This window comes from Leptonychotes weddellii, chromosome 4 (genome assembly GCF_054177405.1).
Source record: "Leptonychotes weddellii isolate Sample4059 chromosome 4, ASM5417740v2, whole genome shotgun sequence".
Taxonomy (NCBI): domain Eukaryota; kingdom Metazoa; phylum Chordata; class Mammalia; order Carnivora; family Phocidae; genus Leptonychotes; species Leptonychotes weddellii.
In genome coordinates this window covers 14,060,269-14,071,011 of record NC_138372.1, presented here as the reverse complement: position 1 = coordinate 14,071,011, position 10,743 = coordinate 14,060,269, and the positions used below count along the sequence as shown (strand labels likewise).

The following is a 10,743-nucleotide window of genomic DNA, read 5'->3' as shown; positions in this document are numbered from 1 at the left end:
TGGTATAACAGGGGCTTCTGGGTGGCTCGGTCAGTTAAGCGTCCGACTCTTGATTGCAGCTCAGGTCTTGACCTCAGGGTCGTGAGTTCAAGCCCCACTTAGGCTCCATGCCTAGGGGCGCCTGGGTGAAAGCATCTGCCTTCAGCTCAGGTCATGATCCCGGGGTCCTGGGATCAAGTCCCGTATCGGGCTCCTTGCTCAGCAGGGAGCCTGCTTCTCACTCTGCCTGCTATTCCCCCTACTTGTACTCTCTCTCTCTGACAAATAAATAAAATCTTTAAAAAAAAAAAAACAAACGTTATTCTAAATAAGTAAAATCTTTAAAAAAAAAAAAACATTATTCTAAAATCTTTAGCATAATGGGTGCCAGACAACCTGCTATTTTATTTGGTTTTCAAAACAAATACTATATATCTGGAGGGTTTATATGTCATAGGCTTTGATCATTTAGGCTTAGATCAATGCTTGCTTTTCTTAAAAATGTGTTTTTAGATTCTCAATCAGTATCCTATGCTCGTCTAGTTAGCATATTGCTTTTATGTCTCCTTGCCAGGCCTTCATTTCTAATAAGTTAGAATTTAGAAATCAATCTTGTTTTGGAGTCTTTTGGAATAAAATTGAATTCTTTGCATCTTTCTATGCATACCTGCCTGCAGAATTCCTTAGGGTAAATTGAATGAATTCCTTTAACCCAAACAAAATTATTTTTTTGTGTCAAATTATGTAGTCTTCATTCATCATTTGCAGTACACACAATGCCACTTCCTATACTTGGGTTACCTCTACTATCTTTTTTGGATTTTTTGCTTCTAGGCACCAAGACTAGAGTCTCCTCTTAAATTTTGCACCTGTATCAGAGTTAGGCATCACAGATCATATGCTGACTTGTCAGTGTCTCGTTCCTTAAATATCTTTCCTCTCATTGTGAATAGTTTAATCCAGTAGTCAAAAGCTTCAACTCTGGAGACAGGCAAGTTCTATTAGGCAAGTTCTTAATCTCAACTGTAAAATGAAGATACTAATATTACCTACCTCATAGGGCTATTGTGAAGATCGAATTCAAGTAATATAAAGCGGTTGGCATGGTTCCTGGAGCCCAGGTACTCAGTATGATGATGTTCCTGGGTCAAATATGTGCCTTATACATGATGAACTTACTCATCACAAAGCCATGCTGTCAAACCTTAATTGGCTGTTTGTTCAATTTTTTAGTGATTTCCCCAGATATTTGTCCCTAACTACATCCTTCTCCAGAGTCACTGAATTCAAGTACCTAATCTTTCCTGAATTTCTTTTCAATGTGTCTCAACCTTTTTTTTACAAAAACCTTCTGCATCTCTCCCTTTGATCCCTCTGAGAAGTGCTGATTGATAAGGTGCCTAAATGGCTTGCAAAGATAGGTATAATTCCTGCTGAATCTTTATCACTGAAGATGAAGAGGTCTTGTTTTAGTAGTTAAGGCATTTGTGCCTCATTTCATTAGATTCTTGCAGCAGCTATGAAGGAGGGAATAGACATTTTCCTTCTGTTACATATGAGAAGACTGAAGCTTTGAGAAATTAAGTTACCCACAGTATTGTGGAATAGTCCATTTGTTGCAGTTTGTAATCTGCCTCTGTTTACTTTATAACAAAGTTCTTCCTATTGCGTAGTAAGTTTTATTTCAGAAACATAATTTTATTGTGTTGTGGTATCATTCATTAATTGGCTAAGGCTAAGTTTTCTTTAGTGAAAAGATAAAGCAAATCCAGTAGAGAATTAATAGGCTTCTTTTTCAGGGTGAGTACAATCCTCTTGTTACTGATACTTTTCTTCTAAGTATGGGCATTTTTGCTCCATTCCTTCTCTTTTTTGGTGTTTTCATTCTTCTCTTTTGCATTGGTATACATCATGTTGACTTGGTGCTCCTGCTAATTCTGTTTCTTCACTTTTTTGTCAAATAGTGGTTTTATTGTTGCCTTCACTTCCAAAAAAACTCTTTCAGATCATGACCTGAGCTGAAGGCAGTCACTTAACTGACTGAGCCACCCCGGTGCCTCAATAAATTACTTTTTTTATCCTAGTTTTTTTTTAAGCTTAGATTATCATCTGAAATATTTGAGATATTTGAAGGTTGTGGGTTTTTTCCTTCCTTCCTCTCTACCTCGCTCCCTTTCTTTCTCTTTCTTTCTTTCTAAAGATTTATTTTACACTAGAGAAGGAGAGAGAGAATGTGGGGGCAGGGAAGGGGGCAGAGGGAGAGAGAGAAACTCAAGCAGACTCCCTGCTGAGTGTAGAACCCAACATGGAGCTCCATTATTCTAGGGACGCCTGGGTGAAAGCATCTGCCTTCAGCTCAGGTCATGATCCCGGGGTCCTGGGATCAAGTCCCGTATCGGGCTCCTTGCTCAGCAGGGAGCCTGCTTCTCACTCTGCCTGCTACTCCCCCTACTTGTACTCTCTCTCTCTGACAAATAAATAAAAATCTTAAAAAAAAAAAACAAATGTTATTCTAAATAAGTAAAATCTTTAAAAAAAAACAAACACTTTATGTAGATATAATTTGGGACTTGATCCCAAGACCCTGAGATCATGACCTGAGCCAAAACCAAGAGCTGCCTGCTTATTGACTGAGCCACCCAGTCGCCCCAAGGTTGTTTTTTTTCCCTTGATATAAAGCACAGGTTGTTTTAGACCTCATCAATATTCTCAGTTGGTAGAGGTAATTGAGAGAAGTTTGGTGATTTTCCTGCCCCTGAGAAACTCAATTTTTTTTATAAAAGCAATGCTGACTTATTGCTGAAAAACCTGACTATATAATTTTTAAAAATTTAAATAGATTTATTTACTGTCTCCTTCTAGAGACAACTGTTAACATATTGGCACATACTCTAAAAATCCTTATATTCAGATACCAGTTTTTTTATAGGGATCAAATAAAACATTTTATAGGCCTTTACAGTTATGTCATTGTTTCATGGATTTTTACAACTTGATATTTTACTGAGGCGTAATTTACATTTAGTAAGCTTTATTTTTGGTGTATAATTCCACAACTGATGAATACACACCACCACAATCAAGATATGCTATGTTTTTATCAGACCCCAGGAATTTCCTTGTGTTACTTTATGCCCATCTTCTCCCTAAATGCCCACCTCTAGCAGTCAGTAATCTGTTTGTCCCAATAGCACTGGTTTTTCCAAAATATCAAATAAATGGAATCATTTTGAATATAGCTTCTTTCACTTAGCATATTACATTTGAGATGCATCTGTAGTCATTATATGTATGATTAGTTATTTTTTTATTACCTATTAGTATTCCGTTGTTAATGGATATACCACAGACTGTTTATCCATTCACAGGGGAAACAGTTTTCAGGTTTTGGCAATTAGAATAAAAGTGCTGTAATCATTTATGTATAGGATTTGCGTGAACATAAGCTTTTGTCTCTTTTGGATAAAATTGTAGCTGTGATGTCCATGAATTATCTGGTAAATATAGGTTTGACTTTATCAGAAAATGCCAAACTATTTTCCAAGGTGGTTATTGGACGATTTTGCATTTCCACTGGCAAGGCTCGAGACTCTCAGTTACTCCACTTCTTCGCCGGCACTTGTTATTTTGTGCTTTATAAATGTGAACCATTCTAATGGATGTGTGGTAGCATCGCATTGTTTTAATTTGCATTTCCAAATGAATAATATATTGAATAAACACATCTTTTCTTGTGCTTAATTGCCATTCTTACATCTTCTTTGGTAAAATTTCTGTTCTTTTGCCCTGTTTCATTGGCTGGTGGTTTTCTTATCATTGATTTTTGAGAGTTCTGTCTATATTCTGGATACAAATCTTTCATCAAATGTGTGCTTTGCAAAAATTTTCTTCCAGTCTGTCGTTTGTCTTCATTCTCTAAATAGTGTCTTTTGCAGAAATGAAGTTTTTACTTTGATCATGTTGAATTTATCAACTTCTGCATTTACAAGTTATACTTTTGCTGTGATATCTAAAAAATCTTTGCATAACCCAAGAATATAAAATTTTTCTCCTTTCTTCTAGAAGTTTATAGTTTTAGGTTTTACATATATGTCTGTGATCCAGTTTTAATTAATTTTTGTATTTCATGCAAGATATGGATCAAGATTTTTTTTTTCTTTCTTATGTATATCCAGTTGTTCCAGCACCATTTGTTGGAAGGATTATCCTTTTTCTCAGGTGCCTGTGTGGCTTAGTCATTAAGCGTCTGCCTTCTGCTCAGGTTATGATCCGAGGGGCCTGGGATCGAGTCCCAAGTCAGGCTCCCTGCTCAGCGGGGAGCCTGCTTCTCCTTCTCCCCCTCCCTCCAGCTCATGCTCTCTCTCTTTTGCTCTGCTCTTCTGCAAATAAATAAAATCTTAAAAAAAAAAAAAATTATCCTTTTCCCATTCAGTTTTCTTTGCACCTTTGTTGAAAATTAGTTCATCATACATGTGTGGGTCTAGTTCTAGACTTACATCCCAGTGATATATGTGTCAGTCCCCTGGCCAATACCACACTGTCTTTGTATAGTAAATATTGAAATCAGGTTGTATGAGCCCTCCAACTTTGTTATTTTTCAAAATCATTTAGGCTATTCTGGCTTTTTTTTTCCCTTGTCTTTTCACATAAATTGTTGAATCAGCATCTTGATTTCTATCAGAAAGCTCCAAAACCCTACTAGGATTTTTATTGTTACTGTTTTAAATCTATAGATCAGTTTAGAGAAAACTGACAACTTAACAATAATGAATCTTCTAATACATGTACATGACATAGACCGCTTTATTTAGTTCCTCCTTGATTTCTTTCATCAGTGATTTAGGGTTTTTATCATACAGCTCCTATGGATATTTTGTTAGATTCTTAACTATTTCATGGTTTTTGGTGTTATTGTAAACAGTACTTTTAAAATATGTATTTCTAGTTGTTCATTGCTAATATATAGAAATAAAATTGATATTTGTATGTTGACTTATATTCTGCAATGTTGCTAGATTCGTTTATTAGTTCTAGTATCTCTTTTTGTAGATTCCTTATGATTTTCTACATAATCATATCATTAATGAATAGAGAGTTTTATTTCTTCCTTTACAGTCTGTACAGGTTGTAGTTCTTTTTCTCTGCTTTTTTGCACTGACTAGGACCTCAAGTATGACTTTGAATAGGATGGTGAGAATAGACATTCTTGCCTTATTCCTATTCTTAGAGGGAAAGCAGTCATTCTTTGACCATTAAGTAGAGTTATAGATGCTTTTCTTTTCTAGTTGAGGAAGTTTTCTTCTATTTTTAATTTGATGAGAGTTTAAAATACTCCTGCCTAGTATTCTATACCATAATTTATATTATATCATAATTTAGACAGGTTTTCTATTTTAGGACACTTAAGTTGTTTGCTATAAAGGGGGTACTGATGGAAGTCATTGTGACCAAAACCTTTTGTACCTATCCTTAAATGTGAATAAATTTCTAAAAGTATAATAGTTGTTTCAAAAGATAATCATAGTTTTTTTGTTTCTTTTTGTTTTTGTTTTGTTATGCTTTAAAGATACATCACAATTTTAAAGCTTTTAATACACATTGCCAAATTGCCCTGAGAAATGTACCAGAGGATACTCCTGCCAGTGACTATACTTAGTTCCTAGAATTCTCATCAGTTACGGAAAAGAAGTGGTATAATTGTTTGATGTTTGTTGAAATAGATGGACTTAATTATTTCTGTGAAGAGTTCATAATCCTTGTTAATTTGGGAAGTTGAACTTATAAAAAAAATATTAATCCTTACAGAAAGAATCATCCTGTCCAAGTTACTGTAACACTCTTTTCTTTTTTGTGGCCCTTCTAGGAACTTTTTAGAAAAGTTCGAAGTATCTTAAATAAACTGACACCACAGATGTTCAACCAACTGATGAAGCAAGTGTCAGGACTTACTGTTGACACAGAGGAGCGGCTGAAAGGAGTCATTGACCTGGTCTTTGAGAAGGCTATCGATGAGCCCAGTTTCTCTGTGGCTTATGCAAACATGTGTCGGTGTCTAGTAACGGTAAGAAGAGAGGAAGGAGTAAAACCAGAAATCTCCAAGAGGTATATTCTCCCCTCACTACACATTCTTCCCAGAAGTGTTATTGGGGCAACATAAAGGGGAGAATATATTTTTAGCACTTTTTAATATACTATTCTCAATGTATAAAAAGAATCTTGCTTCATTAAAATGTATCCTCACCTCTGGAGGGGATATGGAAATAGCCTGAAATAGGCCTGCTATGGTCCACCCATTGTGAGCAATACTGAATAAGTTTTAAATTAGTAATATGAAATAATTGGCATGAGCAACCTACCTCTCCTGTTGTGTCTTCTTATAGAAATAAAGTGAATGCTTACATTCACATTTAATTTAAACTGAAAATATATTGGTTCTAATTTGAGCCTTGGTGAAAATGATAGCATAGTTATGGTCATAAAAGGTTCCAAAGTGATCATTTCATCTCTTAGAAACTATTAGATTTCTTTCTCTTTACACTGTCCACAGCCATTTAATCTCTACAGCCTGTCAAATCTAGGGCAAGACAATGGGAGACCAAAGAGCTTCTGGTTAGTGTTCATTGTTCTCTATTCTGCAGTTAGAACACTACCATATACCATCTGTGTTTTCTCTGCCTATTACTGTTACCCAGGTACTTGTGTCAGAAACGTGTGTCCTTTAACATTTGGGTTTCTTCTTAATTATCACCATTCATTGTCATTTGCCTTGTTACGAAAATGCAGAATTCTGTCATTCTCCCAATATTTTGACTTCCTGTGTCAAAGATAGGTAAGTCTGTTGTGACCTGGAAAAGTTATTTCTTCTGTCTATAAGGAATTTAAACTTCATACTGAAAAAAAAAACAGCATTTAACAAGAAAATGATCACTTAGAGCATATTCTGTGACATTGCGATATGTTGATGTTTGAATGGATGTTCTAGACCTAAAAACCAAGTAGAACAAAAAAGAAATGACTGTGTTATTGGTAGAATGACAAACTGCTTCTATGAAGCAGGTGGAGTTCAGGTTGGGCCTGAGAGGGGCCGGGTGGTGGGAACAAGTATAGAGCAGGGAAAGTTCATGTCTGCGGCAGCGCACGTAGCACAACAGGCACAGATGTGGACTTGGCGTCGCACAGTTCTGGCTTTACATTTCAACTTTAAAATTTAAACTTGAGTTCCTACTCTGCAAGCTGCTAACTTACAATAATAAACTTTATAATAAACTATAACGAACTGTTATAAACTTTGTAACTTTATAAAATTACATTACCTGTTTAAACCTCATTTTTTAATCCATAAAATAAGATTAAGTCACACAATTTGAGGCTATTACAATGATAACATTAATTTAATAATAATATAATTTAATGAGATTGTGTATGTCAAGTTCCTAGCTCAGTATTTGACCTGTATAATCCCTAAATAATTCAAAATTATATTGGTGGTGGAAAAGATTGCAAAGGTCTTGAAATGCTGGCTGAATGAGGTTGATTGTAATAACAGAAATTATCTACTTAGTACCTACTAAGTTGCATTATGGGTAGATGCTTTACAAATTTTATTGTTAATAGCTATTATAACCCTGAAAGGTCAGTATTATTAGCCCTACTTCACTGAACAAGAAACTGAGGCTTAAAAATGGATAAGTAACGTGCTTAAGGTCACATAACTAGTAAGTGGCAGTGCTAGAATCCAAGTCTAGGATTATTCAGTCACTTGCCATATTGCCTTCTAACATACCATACTGTAGGTATCTGAAGGCAAACTAATTCTCCATCTCATGCCTCTCATTTTCCTTGTGGCAGCCATGACATCTTGTAGTCACTCATTAGAACTAGATCCCAGATCTCCTGGCTTATACTTTAGTGCTCTTTACTAATTTTAGATTTAATCCTATAGGCCATGAAGGATTGTTAATGTTTTTTTCTCTTTTGTTTATTTGAGAGAGAGCGAGCACGAGAAGGGCAGGGGGAGGGACGGGGGGGGAGAGAGAGAATCTCAAGCAGACTCCCCACCAGGAGGGGTGCCACATGTGGGGCTCGATCCCACAACCCCGAGAACACAACCTGAGCCAAAATCAAGAGTCAGACACTTAACCGACTGAACCACGCAGGCGCCCCTGTTAATGTTTTTTAATAGAAGAGTATCCTTGATGAAAATGGCCTTTTGAGGGCGCCTGGGTGGCTCAGATGGTTGAGCGTCTGCCTTCGGCTCAGGTCATGATCTCGGGGTCCTGGGATCGAGTCCCGCATCGGGTTCCCTGCTCAGTGCAGAGCCTGCTTCTCCCTCTCCCTCTGCCACTCCCTCTGCTTGTGCTCTTCTGTCTATCTCTCTGTCAAATAAATAAATAAAATCTTTAAAAAAAAAAAAAATGGCCTTTTGAAAGGCAAGAGTAGAAGTTAGATTAAAATAGAAAGAAATTATAGATAAACCAACCACTTATGTGAATTTTGTTATGATTCACCCCTTTTTAAATAAGATTGATTAAACTTTACTGGATTCTTTTTTTTTTTTTAAAGATTTTATTTATTTATTTGACAGAGACAGCAAGAGAGGGAACACAAGGAGGGGGAGTGGGAGAGGGAGAAGCAGGCTTCCCGCGGAGCAGGGAGCCCGATGCGAAGCTCGATCCCAGGACCCTGGGATCATGACCTGAGCCGAAGGCAGATGCTTAACAACTGAGCCACTCAGGCGCCCCTTTACTGGATTATTTTCAATTGCAGAATAACCTTTTGGAATAAGTCCAGTAGTATAGGGGTATTCATAGAGAAAGTTACTACTCTTCTTTCAGCCCCATCCAGTTACACTTCCCTTTGTGAATGGTTTGTATGTGTACTTCCACAATTTTATCTATATTCATAAAATTATATAAAAACATATCCATATGTATAAAGAATACTTTTGGTTTTATAGTAGTTAAATTATATCATGTATGTATTTTTTTTGCAGTTTACTTTATTTTCACTTAATATGTTTTGGGCATACCCCTACGTCACTACAGATAAATTTGACTCCTACTTTTTTAGTAGTTGCATAGTATCTGAAGATATATATATATACACACACACACACACACACACACACACATATATATATATATACCATAATTTCCCCAGCCTTTTCTCTCTCTCTCTTTCCCTCCTCTTTTTCTTCCATGTTGTTTCTAGTTTTTTGGTTTTGGGGGGTTTTCTTGCAACCACAAGCAGCATCAAAGTATATTTACCCTTACATGTTGAGGATTTACTTTTTTAGTATAAATTCCCCCAGACTTACATACCAAACGATACAAGTTTTTAGACTTTTTTTTATTGAAATATAACAGACATACATGCTATTTGGGAAAAGAAAAATTCCTCATTTGTTGCTTTTGTCAAATTTAATGATATAGTTTCTTCATGGCTGATTTTAAGCCAGTGACAGTTTGACAGATAATTCACAAAATTTCGACTTAACAGTTGGCTCCCATAAACCAGTAGGAGCTAGCTTTAGCACACCATTACAACATGCATATAGAAAATTGTACAGATCATTAGTGTACAGCTCAGTGTATATCAATGAAGTGAACATACCTACCACCCTGGTCAGTAAATAGAACTGTACCCTTCCTTCTTCCTTAAAGGTAACCACTGTCATGACTTCTAGTACTTTTGAGGTACCGAGGGCCTGAAATGAAAGGTGGCAATGGGAATAGAGTCACCATTTGTTCCTACTATGTATAAAATACAAAAATCAAACAGTCATGGGAATTATAAATCTAAATAAGAAAAGCTAATCTTGGGGCGCCTGGGTGGCTCAGTCGTTAAGCGTCTGCCTTTGGCTCAGGTCATGATCGAGCCCCGCATCAGGCTCCCTGCTCGGCCAGGAGCCTGCTTCTCCCTCTCCCACTCCCCCTGCTTGTGTTCCCTCTCTAGCTGTCTCTCTCTCTCTGTCTGTCAAATAAATAAATAAAATCTTTAAAAAGAAAAAAAGAAAAGAAGAGCTAATCTTTTAGGAGAAAATTGAGACTATCTTCATGAACTTTGGGGAAGATTTTCTTTAGCAAGATTAAGATTCAAAATGAGTAACAGAAAAATAATACCAGATTTGACTATTAAAATTTGCAGTCCTTGGTGTGCAGCAAATGATACCATAAATAAAATATAAAGATAAAGCCACAGTGTGGCAGAATCTATTTGGAATACATAATAATTGATAAAATATTCAAATATAGGACACCTGGGTGGCTCAGTCGTTAAGCGTCTGCCTTCAGCTCAGGTCATGGGATCGAGCCCCACGTCAGGCTTCCTGGTCAGTGGGAAGCCTGCTTCTCCCTCTCCCCCTCCCCGCTTGTGTTCCCTCTCTCGCTGTCTCTTTCTATCAAATAAATAAATAAAATCTTTTAAAAATTTATATAGAATTAAGGAGAAAAAATCAAATCAGTAAGAAATAAAACAACCCAATGGGCAATTTATAGAAATGAAAATCTGTTAGCTGATGAATTTAACAAAAGATATTCAGTGTTATTCATGAGTAGGGAAATAACAACTAAGCCACAATTCTGTACAAGTCACACTTGTTAGAGTAGGAAAAAAAATGAAATCATTTTAAAGTGTTCACGGATGAATATAGTCACTTTGGTGAGTAATTAGACAATAATGTTGAAGATGTTCATATACTATTCCTCAGGAATTTTACTTCTTGGTATATACCCCACAGAAATTACCAGATGTACACAAGGACTC

The 10,743-nt window shown here is 36.3% G+C and overlaps 1 protein-coding gene across 1 annotated transcript in view; it reads left to right on the top strand.

The window, feature by feature from the left end:
* The window catches only part of EIF4G3 (eukaryotic translation initiation factor 4 gamma 3), a 228,172-nt gene that overhangs the window by 160,188 nt on the left and 57,241 nt on the right, over positions 1-10,743 (top strand). The window contains exons 18-19 of the mRNA XM_081816832.1: positions 3,408-3,476; positions 5,843-6,040. Coding sequence (XP_081672958.1) covers positions 3,408-3,476; positions 5,843-6,040 — 267 coding nt within the window. The remainder of the gene's footprint in view (positions 1-3,407; positions 3,477-5,842; positions 6,041-10,743) is intronic.